The 15,424-nt window shown below is 38.4% G+C and overlaps 1 protein-coding gene across 15 annotated transcripts in view; it reads left to right on the top strand.

The window, feature by feature from the left end:
• Nucleotides 1-15,424, top strand: part of TENM3 (teneurin transmembrane protein 3) — a 2,266,571-nt gene that overhangs the window by 2,142,901 nt on the left and 108,246 nt on the right. For all 15 annotated transcript variants that reach the window (XM_030563289.1, XM_030563287.1, XM_030563282.1 and 12 more), the window contains one exon: nt 2,616-2,801. In XM_030563289.1, the coding sequence (XP_030419149.1) occupies nt 2,616-2,801 (186 nt within the window). The remainder of the gene's footprint in view (nt 1-2,615; nt 2,802-15,424) is intronic.

Raw genomic sequence — 15,424 nt, 5'->3', positions numbered from 1 at the left:
CATTGGTATAAATTCAGATTAAAATATGGAATTACTATAATTTATATTAGAATCTGAATTTTAGTCTCAGTCTGAGAGCAACCTTTTTGTGCCAAATTTTGGGAAAAATTACCAGTGGTCATTTCTAACTGTCAGATGCGTTTTGCCAAAAAAAAAGCATGATAGTCTAACAAAGTAATTGATGCTCTTCATGACACCTGAACATGTGGCCTGCTTGAGGAGTAGTGGTTTTATATCAAATTATAAATGATATTTAATCAATTCTCTGTAAATAACTGCCATTTTGAAATGCAGTTTGTGTCTGATATCTATGATATTGATCAATAGTCCTTGAAAGTCATTGGTAGCTCAGGAATAGGTAGGCAACAGAGTGAGAAAACTGTAGAAGGGGAGTATTTTCCCATATTTAATGTTCCATATTACTTTCAGTTTTTAGGCATCCTTGAGGGGGCCATTTGGGGAACTGGAGTAAAAATCTGTGGATTGGTCCTGCCTTGAGCAGGGGGTTGGACTAGATGACCTCCTGAGGTCCCTTCCAACCCTATGATTCTATTCTGCTAATTTTGTTTTTGTTTTTGAATGTCTATAGTGCACAGAAAGCTTTCTGAGCTCATCTGGTATGGCACCCATGTACTTAGGTTCTTATAAATATGACTGTTTGTGGAAAGTCTGCTATATGGTTCAAAGAAAATACAGATTGTACACGTCTTCTAATGGCATCCATCTTTACACACTTCATGTTAGTTCTAGTCATTCACTATCTGTGCTCATGTTTCAAAAAGTAGTTGATAATTGAAATGTATAAAAGTATTCTGTTTCATGTATATTCAGATATTTCAGTTACTTCAGACTTATGAAATATTAATTAGTTTTTGCAATAAAACGTAAAGAACCCCTACTGAAGTTGTACAAAATGACCTTCAGATATTTAAAGTCAATAAATAAGTAAATCTTACTCATAAAGAAACATTTTGTTAAGCTGCTAAAGGGAGAAAAATGAGTTATCCATCAGACGGCTTACAGCGTTGAAATCAACAGAGCTTTCCTCTATCTTCATCAGCAGTTTGTCCATTAATTAGCCCTTCAATTCCACTTCAGTTAAATTAACTCTAATTAATAAGTTCATTACAAAGATTGACACACCTTGCTCAAAGCTAGTGTGCTCAAAGCTGATAAACACCTTCACCCTAATGAAAAATTGATTAGATTGAAGAGAAAAGAGGGAACCTCTGAAATAAACCTCTCCCTCTCCTGCAGCTGGGTTGATGTTCTGTGACTCTGAAGTTAATCAGACCATCTCAGATCTTTTAATCAAAAATTTAATTCAAAGTAGATAGAAAATGTTGTGTGGGAAAAACAACCCAGCTCTCTTGCCCAGTAAACATTCTGCACTATTGTTCATAAGAAGTGCCATCACAACTTGATGCTGTGTGGAATGTTTTATAGCACTTTGAGGCAGAGAATTATAATCTATTGGGGGGAAAATACTACTGACTGAAAAACTAGAAACAAAGCCCATATGTATAACCTTTCATCCTCTTTTATGAGCTCTCCTTTTATTGCAGTCAGAAATAATTTCAGTTCTTTCTTATTAGGGTGGTTTGCTGTCTTTTACAAGGAATCCCAAAATAAATATAATAATCTTATGAACCAGCATATGATTGTGACTAACTGTATTCTAAGAGACTAAAAAACATCCCTCAGGCTTTTTTTTTTCTGTAGTCAGCTTCACACAAATGAAGTTTTCCAAAGACTGACTGAATAAAGAAAAAAGATAAATGCAAACTATAACAACCTGAATTATCATCTTGTATTAGTTTTGAGATGTAAGATATATTTTTTGACCTATGAATAACTTAGGCCTTAATGTTCTTTTCAATTATTCTACTAGTTATAAAACCTTGTTAGTGTAGGTGAGTTGAATGCTTTTGTTGATTTATTTTTAATAGTCTTTCTGTTTTTAAACCAGACTGCCTAAAGCTGTCATTGCTATAAATTTACAGAAAGTTTAAAAAAATCTTATATTTAACAGACATGTCAGTATGTCAGCAATGCACTAATGTGTCTCACTGAGGCTGATTCTTTTTAATGAAAAAATATGTCAGAGATGGCACATTTCAAATTTGAAAGAAACCTGGGGGCAAGGAAAAAAGCCCCTTTGCTAAATTGAACTGTTGTTCAATTGTAAATTTTTGCCTATAATGTAAATGACCCATAAGGTACGTGTGGTACATTTAGTCACTAAAACTATGCAGTAAATTCTAATGGGTTTAAATACATATAATCTAAGCTACAAAAGGTAACTCTTAAGAAATATGTGCTCACAAAAAATATAATTGGAAATTACTCAGAGCTAACTGACAGAAGAGCTGTGGACTCTTAGGCATTACTAAGTCTACTGGGTAACTAATTAATCATTAGCAGAGATAAAATTCCATATTCCATATTCTCTTGGGTCCTACCTGAAAATGCTTTTAGCTGTCAATTCCTTTGATTTAATTTTCAAAGATTTTGCTTTTCTCCTTCATACGTTGAATTAAAATGTAACTCTGCTAATTAATGTGTGTTCTCTCATTCTTTCTCTCTTTTTCTCCCATTCATCCTTTTAAATACAGAAATTTGTTCTGTGGACTGTGGCTCTCATGGTGTTTGCATGGGTGGAACATGTCGTTGCGAAGAAGGTTGGACCGGACCAGCCTGCAATCAAAGAGCCTGCCACCCTCGCTGTGCTGAACATGGAACCTGTAAAGATGGGAAGTGTGAATGTAGCCAGGGATGGAATGGAGAGCACTGTACTATTGGTAGGCTAGCTGTGCTTTAATATCTGTCTTCAATACAAAACTCAAAAAGCTAGAATTCTTGGTCTTTTGTGCATCAGAAATTTAACACTTTGAAGCTTGTTTCTTCAAACAGAATATTTGCACTTGTCAGGCTGTGTAAAGGAATTAATGTTTTAAGAAAGGAAATGATTAAATAATGGCTCATCAATCCTTTACAGCTTGTTTGCCACAAATGGGAGGTGCAAGAATTTCACTTTCAGTTGTTTCCTGTAGCTGCCTCCTGTAGAGGAGAAGCTTGCATATTTTTTAAATCTGTAAATAAGTCTTCTGATGTATGCTTTTTTTATTTTTATGTGATAGTAACACATATTTTGGAAAACAATGCCACCTTTTTTCCCCCTTTACTTAGAAGAAAGCCTAAGAAGCTTACCCTAACCTGAGCGCCCCCCCCCCCAAAAAAAAAAACACTTACCAAGGTGGTAAAGAGATCTAACTGCCCCCCATTATCCTTTTTGTTGACATAATGAATTTCTACTTTACAGTTGTACAAGATATTTGCTAAGCAAATAATATTACATTTCAAAGCACTTTGAAATGACAAATTCAAAAGAAGCAGTCTTCATTAATCTCTGTATGTTTCCATGATCAAAAATGTTCTATCCTTTAGAAACCAATCTTATTCAACTTATTCATAAATGATCTGGAGAAAGGGGTAAACAGTGAGATGGCAAAGTTTGCAGATGATACTAAACTGCTCAAGATAGTTAAGACCAAAGCAGACTGTGAAGAACTTCAAAAAGATCTCACAAAACTAAGTGATTGGGCAACAAAATGGCAAATGAAATTTAATGTGGATAAATTTAATGTGGATAATGCACATTGGAAAAAATAACCCCAACTATACATACAATATGATGGGGGCTAATTTAGCTGCAACTAATCGAGAAAGAGATCTTGGAGTCATCGTGGATAGTTTTCTGCAGACGTCCACGCAGCGTGCAGTGGCAGTCTAAAAAGCAATAGGATGTTAAGAATCATTAAAAAGGGGATAGAGAATAAGATGGAAAATATCTTATTGCCCTTATATAAATCCATGGTACGCCCCCGTCCCCTCATCTCAAAAAAGTTCAGAAAAGGGCAACTGCTATAAGGAGGGCTTTGGGATGTACGGCCATTGGGAAGCATTTACGGACAGAAGACTGTTCTCTCGGGATGGACTTCACCTGAGCAAGGAGGGAAATAGACTTCTAGGATGGAGGCTCGCCGACCTGATTAAGAGAGCTTTAAACTAGAAATTTGGGGAGGTGGTTGGGAGATGTCCGGAAGATCTCCACGCTCGAATTTAACCTTGAGAGGGAAGTAAACAAAGTAAGAGGGGATACAGCCGTGGACAGAAGAATTGGCATAAGGAGGAAGGGTAGTGTAGATAACAGACTAACAGGTGATGGTGGTGGTAGAATGTCTGTGCTTCACAGGGTACAGAATGTGAGTGAAGCCAAACGGCAAAAATTAAGATGTCTGTACGCTAATGCGAGGAGCCTAGGGAACAAAATGGAGGAACTAGAGCTACTGTTGCAGGAAGTGAAACCGGATATTACAGGAATAACGGAAACGTGGTGGAATAGTAGTCATGACTGGAGTACAGGTATTGAAGGCTATGTGCTGTTTAGGAAAGATAGAAATAAAGGCAAAGGTAGTGGAGTAGCATTGTACATCAATGAGGAGGTTAACTGTAAAGAAATAAGAAGTGATGGAATGGACAAGACAGAGTTTGTCTGGTCAAAAATCACACTGGGAAAGAAAGCTACTAGAGCCTCCCCTGAGATAGTGCTTGGGTGTGCTACAGACCGCTGGGATCTGATTTGGATATAGATAGAGACCTCTTTAATGTTTTTAAGGATGTAAACACTAATGGGAAATGTGTGATCATGGGAGACTTCAACTTCCCAGATATAGACTGGAGGACAAATGCTAGCAAGAATAGTAAGGCTCAGATTTTTCTGGATGTGATAGCTGATGGATTCCTTCACCAAGTAGTTGAAGAACCGACAAGATGGGATGCCATTTTAGATTTGGTTTTGGTGAGCAGTGAAGACCTCATAGAAGAAATGGTTGTAGGGGACAACCTTGGTTCGAGTGATCATGAGCTAATTCAGTTCAAACTAGATGGAAGGATAAACAAAAATAGATCTGGGACTAGGGTTTTTGATTTCAAAAGGGCTAACTTTAAAGAATTAAGGAAATTAGTTAGGGAAGTGGATTGGACTGAAGAACTTGTGGATCTAAATGCGGAAGAGGCCTGGAATTACTTTAAGTCGCAGCTGCAGAAACTATCGGAAGCCTGCATCCCAAGAAAGGGGAAAAAAAACATAGGCAGGAGTTGTAGACCAAGCTGGATGAACAAGCATCTCAGAGAGGTGATTAAGAAAAAGCAGAAAGCCTACAAGGAGTGGAAGAAGGGTGGGATTAGCAAGGAAAGCTAACTTAGTGAGGTCAGAACATGTAGGGATAAAGTGAGAAAGGCTAAAAGCCATGTAGAGTTGAACCTTGCAAAGGGAATTAAAGCCAATAGTAAAAGGTTCTATAGCCATATAAATAAGAAGAAAACAAAGAAAGAAGTAGTGGGACCGCTACTCACTGAGGATGGAAAGGAGGTTAAGGATAATCTAGGCAAGGCCCAATATCTAAATAAGTACTTTGCCTCAGTCTTTAATAAGGCTAATGGGGAGCTTAGGGGTAATAGAAGGATGACAAACAGGAATGAGGATATGGAGGTGGATATTACCACATCTGGTAATATCCGTACTTGAACAGCTTAATGGGACAAAATCGGAGGGCCCGGACAATCTTCATCTGAGAATATTAAAGGAACTGGCGCATGAAATTGCAAGCCCATTAGCGAGAATTTTTAATGATCAGTAAACTCAGGGGTTGTACCATACGACTGGAGAATTGCTAACGTAGTTCCTATCTTTAAGAAAGGGAGAAAGAGTGATCCGAGTAACTATAGGCCTGTTAGTTTGACATCTGTAGTATGTAAGGTCTTGGAAAAAATTTTGAAGGAGAAAGTAGTTAAGGACATTGAGGTCAATGGTAATTGGGACAAAGTACAACATGGTTTTACTAAAGGTAGATCGTGCCAAACCAACCTGATCTCTTTCTTTGAGAAGGTGACAGACTATTTAGACAAAGGAAATGCAGTAGACCTAATTTACCTCGATTTCAGTAAGGCATTTGACACGGTTCCACATGCGGAATTATTAGTCAAATTGGAGAAGATGGGGATCAATATGAGAATTGAAAGATGGATAAGGAACTGGTTAAAGGGGAGACTACAACGGGTCCTACTGAAGGGTGAATTGTCAGGCTGGAAGGAGATTACTAGTGGTGTTCCTCAAGGATCCGTTCTGGGACCAATCTTATTTAACCTTTTTATTACTGACCTTGGCACAAAAAGCGGGAATGTGCTAATAAAGTTTGCGGATGACACAAAGCTGGGGGGTATTGCTAACACGGAGAAGGACCGGGATATTATACAGGAAGATCTGGATGACCTTGTAAACTGGAGTAATAGTAATAGGATGAAATTTAATAGTGAAAAGTGCAAGGTCATGCGCTTAGGGATTAATAATAAGAACTTTAGATATACATTGGGGACGCATCAATTGGAAGCAACAGAGGAAGAGAAGGACCTTGGGATATTGGTTGATCACAATCCATGACTATGAGCCGCCAATGTGATATGGCCGTTAAAAAAGCTAATGCGGTTTTAGGATGCATCATGCGAGGTATTTCCAGCAAAGATAAGGAGGTGTTATTACCGTTATATAAGGCGCTGGTGAGACCCCACCTGGAATACTGTGTGCAGTTCTGGTCTCCCATGTTTAAGAAGGATGAGTTCAAACTGGAACAGGTTCAGAGACGGGCTACTAGGATGATCCGAGGAATGGAAAACCTGTCATATGAAAGGAGACTCAAAGAGCTTGGCTTGTTTAGTCTAGCCAAAAGAAGGCTGAGGGGGGATATGCTTGCTCTTTATAAATATATCAGAGGGATTAATATTAGGGAGGGAGAGGAATTATTTAAGCTTAGTACCAATGTAGATACTAGAACGAATGGGTATAAACTGGACACTAGGAAGTTTAGACTTGAAATTAGACGAAGGTTTCTAACAATTTGAGGAGTGAAGTTCTGGAACAGCCTTCCAAGGGGAGTAGTGGGGGCAAAAGACATATCTGGCTTTAAGATTAAGGTTGATAAATTTATGGAAGGGATGGTATGATGGGAGAGCCTAATTTTGGCAATTGATCTTTGATTATTGCCAGATAAGTATGCCCAGTGGTTGGTGATGAGATGTTGGATGGGATGGGATCTGAGTTACTGCAGAGAATTCTTTTCTGAGTGCTGGCTGGTGAGTCTTGCCCACATGCTCAGGGTTTAGCTGATCGCCATATATGGGGTCGGGAAGGAATTTTCCTCCGGGGCAGATTGGCAGAGGCCCTGGAGGTTTTTCGCCTTCCCCTGCAGCGTGGGGCATGGGTCTCTTGCTGGTGGATTCTCTGCAGCTTGAGGTCTTCAAACCACAATTTGAAGACTTCAATAACTCAGGCATAGGTTAGGGGTTTGTTATAGTAGTGGATGGGTAGGGTTCTGTGGCCTGCATTGTGCAGGGGGTCAGACTAGATGATCACATTGGTCCCTTCTGACCCTAGAATCTATGAATCTATGAAAACTAAAATGATTAGGGGTTTGGAACAGGTCCCATATGAGGAGAGATTAAAGAGGTTAGGACTTTTCAGCTTGGAAAACAGGAGACGAAGGGGGGGATATGATAGAGGTATATAAAATCATGAGTGGTGTGGAGAAAGTGAATAAGGAAAAGTTATTTACTTGTTCCCATAATATAAGAACTAGGGGCTAGCAAATGAAATTAATGGGCAAAAGGTTTAAAACTAATAAAAGGAAGTTCTTCACACAGCGCACTGTCAACATCTGGAACTCCTTGCCTGAGGAGGTTATGAGGGCTAGGACTATAACAGGGTTTAAAAGAGAACTAGATAAATTCATTAAGTCCATTAATGGCTATTAGCCAGGATGGGTAAGAAATGGTGTCCCTAGCCTCTGTTTGTCAGAGGATGGAGATGGATGGCAGGCTAGAGATCACTTGATGATTACCTGTTAGGTTCACTCCCTCTGGGGCACCTGGCATTGGCCACTGTCAGAAGACAGAATACTGGGCTGGATGGACCTTTGGTCTGATCCAGTATGGCCTTTCTTATGTTGTTAACTCCTGTGCTTTTGTCATTGAATTATTTACGCCCTGTATATTCCATATAACATAGACAAAAAGCAAATTGTGTGACCCTTTCCTTCAAATTATATGAAAGATCATTCTCTTTCCCAGAATTTAATTAATGTGTCTCTCCAGAAACTTACCAAAGGCCACATTTTGCCTTTGGATGTATACTTTTCCATTGCACAGAATTTGACAGGCATCTGTTGGCAGTGAGTAAATGCGGGGATTTGTGCATATATATATCAAAAAGGGCAGAGGAATTAGAAAAAGGGGAAGAAATGTTGTCACAGAAAAGCAAGTGATACTATTATTTACTTGTATTACCATAGCACTTAGGAGCCCTAAGTCATGGACCAGGACCCCATTGTGCTAGGCACTGTACAAACACAGAACAAAACAAGATGGAAGTCTGAGAGATCAGATATGGAGTGATGCTTAGTGAAAAATGTTTGCCCATAAGTGATGCAGTGTTTTTGTCTTTTTATCATTTTTTGGTGTGAGTTCATTTCACCAACGTAATTGTTGGGGCATTTGATGCACTGGTATGGTACGCCACATGTTGTGATAAATGTCTGTAGGACCCATGGATCTTGAAAGGTGTGTTGTGAGGGTATTGAACATTGTAGTAGTGGAGATATGTCTGCAGGCTTTTACATCTGTTGTTATGGCAGGGTCTGGTGCCACTTTGAGTTAGTGTATCCTGGTCTATGGGGAGCTTGATTCTGATGAGCTTGGTGAGGTTGAGGCATTGTTTGAAGGCCAGAAGAGAGGGTTCAGGGAAGATTTCTTTCAGGATATGGTCCCCATCAAATGTGGGTTGTAATTGTTGGATGATACTCCATATGGATTCTAGTGTGGGATGGTAGTGACACCGAAGGGTGTGCAGTCAGTGGGTTTTTTTTCTGTATTGAAGCTGAGGTCTCCTGCAATATTTGGGTAGCCTGCTCCAGTCTACAGTAGTTCTCTGGTAAAGTGTCCTTGTTTAGTGAACGTAGTTTTAAGTGAGTATCCCACACTTCCTCTTCAGAGCATATTCTGTTGTATCCGAGTGCCTGGCTGTAGATAACAGGTTTCTTGGTATGTCTGGTGTGATTGTTGGATCTGTGGAGGGAAGTGTGATGATTCATGGGATTTCTTGAATATACTGTCTATAGGGTTCCATTGTTTAAATTGATCATGGTGTCCAGGAAGTTGATGGTGGTATGGGAGTGTTCTAGAGCGATAAACACCACGACTACAACAACACTGGAAAACATAAGAAACAGAAATTTGATCATAAAGAGCTCTTCAATCTAGCAGACAAAGGTGTAATATGATCCAGTGGCTGGAAGTTGAAGCTGGACAAATTCAGACAAGAATTAAGGTGAGCATTTTTAAGAGTGAAGGTAATTAACCATTGGAACAATTTACCAAGGGTCGTGGTGGATTATCCATCACAGGAAAATGTTAAATCAAGATTGGTTGTTCTTCTAAAATATAAGAGCTATTTAAAGCAGGAATTAATTGGGGGAAGTCCAATTGGGCCTGCGTTATACAGAAGGTCAGATTAGATTATCACAATGGTCCTTACTGGCTTTATAATCTATGAGTCTATTAATATTTTTCAGTTTGATAGGCAATAGTCTAATCCCACCTGTGGGATAACTGTTGTCAAGGTTTTCATAGGCATAATGGCAAAGGAGAGTTTTAAGGAGATTTCGAAAGAGGATGATGAGGTCACTTTGCAGATGTTTATAGGAAGCTTTTCCCAAGCAGGGAGGGTAGCATGGAGCACAAAGGTGCTTGTTTGAAAATTTAATAATTTCCTGATGGAGGCAGACATAATGGACTGAACATAGGTGAGAGTTGGCATCTCGATAATGAATAAGAGAGAGGCTACTGAGGGCCTTGAAAGTGAAGATGAGCAGCTTATGTTTGATGCAACAGAGAAGGGCAATCCAGTGAAGGGCTGCAAGAGGGGTGAGATGGTAAAATTGATGGGCCTGGAAAATGATCTTTGGTAAATAACTCTTAATGGATATAACTGAGGCAAGATTGCATTATTCAAGGCCAGACAAAAGGATGCAAAATATTGCATTAATTGACAGGCAAGATGATGAGAGCTTGGACAAGACTTGTTAGGTTTTGTAGGTGAGAGGAAAGCCATATCTCAGAGCTGTTATACAGAATGAGTCAACAAGATTTAGACATAAGCTAGTAGTGAGGACCTACAACGTGATCCAGGTTGAAGAGGACACACAGGTTATGGGCCTAAGTGACAGGATGGTGGTCTTGTCCACATGATTAAAAAAGACAGGAGGGAGATTTCTGGAGAAGCCTGATTAAGAGCTCTTTTTCATAGACAGGTTCAGTTTTTGTTGACTGCTAGACATCAATGAGGAGATGTCAGAGACACAGGCTGAGATTTTAGTTTGGACAGAAGGAAACAGGTGAAGAATGGGGAGGAAGTCTGGAGTTGTCAGCAGAAAGATAGTAGTTGAATTGGTGTTTGCAGATGAGATTACCCACAAATAAGGTGTAGAGAGAGGCAACAAGGACAGAGTCCTGTGAAACCCTTCCAGCAAGTTGGAGAGGGGATGAGGAGGATCCACCAAAGCACATGCTAAAGAAGTGATTAGAGAGGTAGGAGGAGAGCTGCTTCTCTTTTTAAAAACAATCTTAGGAAAAAATGGGAGTGTAAGATAAAGCCTTTCTTTAGGTGGCTTTAACTTGCCGAACAGAAGTTACTCTGCAGATCACTCTACTGTTGGTCTCACTGACCTGGGCTGCTTTACCTGGGTTATAGTTGTACATAGATGAACTGTTCTTGAACAATATTTCCAACATATTAGGCACAAACAGGTTTTTCTTCAGCACTTCCCTTGGTGGCCGAATACTTAGTCTGCATTGTGTATGTGAAAGTCTTACAAGTTCCCTTATGTATTGAAAAAGTAGGAAATCCCTTTACTCCCGATTTCATATGCTATTGAGCATCCAGATACTAGCATAATATACTGGAACCCAGTTTATCAGATCTAATTGGGACTGGGGCCAGGTCCAATAATTAAAATTTCAGATAATCCAGAGACTGGAAAAATGTGAGGCTTCAGCACCTTCTAGCAGCCACAGGAGAGATCGCAGGCTTCTGGACCTATGCTTAGTGGCTGTGCAGTTAATATGGAGAGCCAGATAAAGGAGGGTCGAATAAATGGGGTTCTACTGTACATACTTTAGAAATCGACATCTATACACAACTAGCCAAATGCCGCCCAAAGTTCACACGCACAAATTCCTATCATTATGTGGACAGATATATCCACTCAATATTTTGCATCTGTCGTGTCAACACTAGATCCAAATGACGAGAGAGACGTGCACATTAATCATAAAGGCATGAATGGAGCCTTAAGTAGGTAAAAGCATTAACTAAGCTGTCCAACTCAATAATCTATCTAACTATCTAAAGAGCTATGGTTTTACAGAAATCATGAGCAGCGTTTGAGACAGTAAAGTGAAGAATATTCCAAGCTTCTACTGAGAACTTCTGTTTGTCTCTAAATGTTTTATTTCTGGTTGCATTCTTCAAGTTGGCACATGTTAAACAGCCAAAAAAACCATCTCTCTGATTTTAAAGAAGTCCTTTGTGGAATTCTCTTCTAATAATATGTTAAACATCAGGTTGTTTATTGAGTTACATTGATTTTCACGTACATTCAGGCAATTCACATGGAAATTTGGCCTGGGGGAATTCCTAATTCTTTTAAGCTACAAAATACAAGCTACTTGTTTTTATTCTCATTCTTTAGTACATTGGGAAGCAAGATCATTAATGATCACAAAGACATGCTTTGTTTGTTCAGACAAAACTTAGGCATGCACTGCTCAGCATACCTCTATTAAACACCAGGGTGGCTCTGGGGTTTAGGATACCAAAGATTGGAACATTGCAAATGAAATACACACAGCTAGGGAGTTAGTTGTTAAACAATATGAAAAAAAAATCAAAAGCATTAGCAGTATGGACAGATATTGGTCTGATGCACTAGATCTTATCATCTTTGCTAAGCAGTAGAGCAAGAGTGGTATTTGTTTGAAATAAATTATGAGCCCAAAGCTATCAGTGCTTTTCTCCAGCACAATTTTTCACACTAATAGTTTTTCACAAATTAATAGATATAAAATATATTTGGGTTTTCTAATGTCTTAAACTGTGCAAAGCATTAGCAAGGTTATCAAGAATTTTAGTAATGCTAGATTGGAAGGATCAGCCAGGAAATCTATCAGGGATTGTATTCTCAATTATGTTGGCATTTTTACCTTGAAATAATTCTTGTTTCCAATTATTTAATTTAAATCTGTTTTTCTTAGATAATTTTAAATGAGCAGGGGGTATTGTGATATGTAAGAACCAATATGTAAAGTAAACAAAACTACTCTTAATACTGACCCTATTCTTTTGGTTACTTCCACTAACAGGAAAATAGATCAAAGATTAATTTATATGCATGATTTCCATTGGCCCTTTGTAGTTGCACACAGTATCTCACTTAATGCCATACTTGCTCTTGATACACTCATTGTGTGGTCTGTATGATGCACGCACAATTCCAAAGATTGATGCACAAGTTGTTCAGCAGGAGTTGCATGCTCAGGTTGGGACTTAATCCTGAAATGTACTAAAGTTGATAAGAGTTGAAGGAGCATGAAATCTCCCACAGATGCTCAGTGCATTGTAGAGTTGAGTCAATAAAGGGCAGTGTATGTTCCAAAGCGCATTAAGTGCTAAGGAAATTAAAGGATTTCTAAATTACTGAGTATATTTTTCCCCTTGGAGTGGTAAGATTTTACCTCTGCTTAAATCCACATGGGCACAGTTTAGATCAAGGATTATTTTACCACAGAGCCCCAGCCCAAGGCCATGGGAAATTACCTGCCCGATACTTTGTTTGGTCTGAGAGTGGCATTCATGAGTCTGAGGTTGGAATGTGGCCCTTTACTATTTTGTGAAGATCTATTTCTGCCTCTTATGGTAGACTTTCATCCTAAACCAATTCTATTTCTATTCAAATAATTGGTCCCATATTAAAAATGTTGGTGATTTTTTTGTTTTTTTTTTAAGTATTAAGCACAGGAGACCTTCCAGTTTCTGTAATTGTAGTTTGCATATTTAAGATTGGAATTTCTGTCCTCAACCTCTCCTTTATCTCTGTGTGTATGCAAGATTGCACATGCACAACTGGACACCAGATAGAATCCTGAGTGAACATTTATTCCTTAATTATGTTTTCTGATTGCAGTTTTGCTAAAATGTTTTTGTTGTTGCTGCTTGATGTTATGTTTTCTTTTTAAACCCTGTTCACAATGAGTTCAATGACCTTCTCCTTTTTGAATAGCTATATTGTGAGGTTGGAAGAGAGAGTGTTTGTTTGAAATGGGGTTATTATTTCTGTGATTTAACTATCATGTACCCTTAATAAATAAGTAACAATCATAGAAATCCCATCGATATGAATACTTTGCCAGCTGCTTTTCCATTAAACTCTGCTAGCTGAATGAAATCAGTAAATAATTATGTTGGTAGGGAATCTGTTATATCCAAGTGCTCTATAATGTCTCCGTTTTACAACACAGCTACATTTTTTCTATACACCAAATTAGTTTTTAGAGTAATCTAAATTGCAAATTGGCCGATTTGCATTAAAACTATGCCGTCTTGTTCTGATTTGTCAACACCTCTTTTTTAAAAAGTCATTAACATTAAGCATGGGTGGGTAAGACCATCTGTTTATGGAGCTTGCCTGCAGCTCCATCACTTAACATATAAGACAGGTTACAGCTGTTTAATTGTTATGGTGTTGAATGATTATGATTCTATCCAAAATTAATATTTATATATGTATGCATAGAAAGCATGTGGTTAAACATAAGTGATCTAAATGTGGATTAATGTCATTAAGCATTAATTAATTAATCCCTCAGGAGGGCTGAAGTTGGAATAGTGGTATTCACACTACTTTTTTAGTAACTGAATGAGGTTACTTTATCTAATAGGCATAATTGAAATTAGCCTCAAATAATAATGGACAGTAAAAAAAAATGTACAGCTTGTAACACATTTGTATCTCTATGGGAATCAGGCCTTCCTTGTTTTATGTTCTAAGAACTTTTGCAAGATTATTTATCCTAAAATTCAGTTGTGAAAAGAAGAAGAAAAAACAGACAAAAGTACTTTTTTTCCTGTTTTCTGTTGCATGAAATCATAAAACAATCTTCAGAAATATAAAACATGGATTTTTTGAGTAAGAGATAACCATAGGTAGGCCACATTAATTAGATAAATGAGATAGTTGAAAGATATAGATTTGCATAATCATTTAAAAGAAATGGAAAATTGCAAGCAGAAAATAATCCACTTTATGTCACAGGACTAGTGAAAATGAATAGGAAGATGATCATGTGCCATGTGGACTTCCACTGGCATCTGTGGGTATTGGATTTGGAGAGCTTTGTGAGTATGTGACCCTAAAGCTAAAGGCACTATTATGCTCTTTTTCTGGTTGACCATGAGTAGCATAAGCTCAAAAGTACTGAGTGTCAAGGCATGCATAGTTATTCAGAATTCTCCTCTGTAGCATTGTAAGACCTGCCCATGCTTAATTTAATTTGTGTTTAGCCCAGAGCTCTTTTTACAACAGATTTAAAATATGACCATAGAGAAAGCACTACTTTTCTTTCTATCAGATCAGAGTTCAAGTCTAAGCCATATTTTGTCCTCTTGCTCAAAGACAAGTTTTGGTGCCTGATTGATCTTCCTTACATATACGGGAACAGATGAGGTTGATCTGAGTTGGGGGGCAGCACAAATAGGAGATATTACCAGCTCCATTGCATCATTTCTTCTTCCACTGATCCTGAGGAAGCTCCTCTACTGGTGCACCATGGCGCTGAGCTTCAAATGGAAAAGTCAGGGAGAGGATTATTCTTCACTGCATTATTCCCTTTAGTAACATAGTTTTGTGCAATATAAAGAGTACTAATCTAGTCAGAATTATTTAATACTGGGTGCTTCTTGCATAATGAAATCTTGCTGAGGGGTGTATTTGGTTCAGTGTTCACTCCAAAGGACAGCAGGACATTATGATTCCTGAGGAAGCCATGCTGCCATATGAACAAGAGAGTGAAACAGCGAGCTCTGCAGAATGCTGTACATCTGAGCCTCTGTGTGGATGCCCTTCTTGAAACATGGGTGACCCCAAACTTGCATAGATTGTAAAACATCCGTGAATTTCAGTGGCACAAGCACACTCACAAGACAGAACAATTAATTAAATACTTCTCCCACCTTCAGAAGTTTCTCTTTCATACGAGA

Source organism: Gopherus evgoodei, chromosome 5 (genome assembly GCF_007399415.2).
Source record: "Gopherus evgoodei ecotype Sinaloan lineage chromosome 5, rGopEvg1_v1.p, whole genome shotgun sequence".
Classification (NCBI taxonomy): Eukaryota; Metazoa; Chordata; order Testudines; family Testudinidae; genus Gopherus; species Gopherus evgoodei.
Note: the sequence above shows the minus strand (reverse complement) of the source record. Positions and strands in the feature narration are given on the sequence as shown.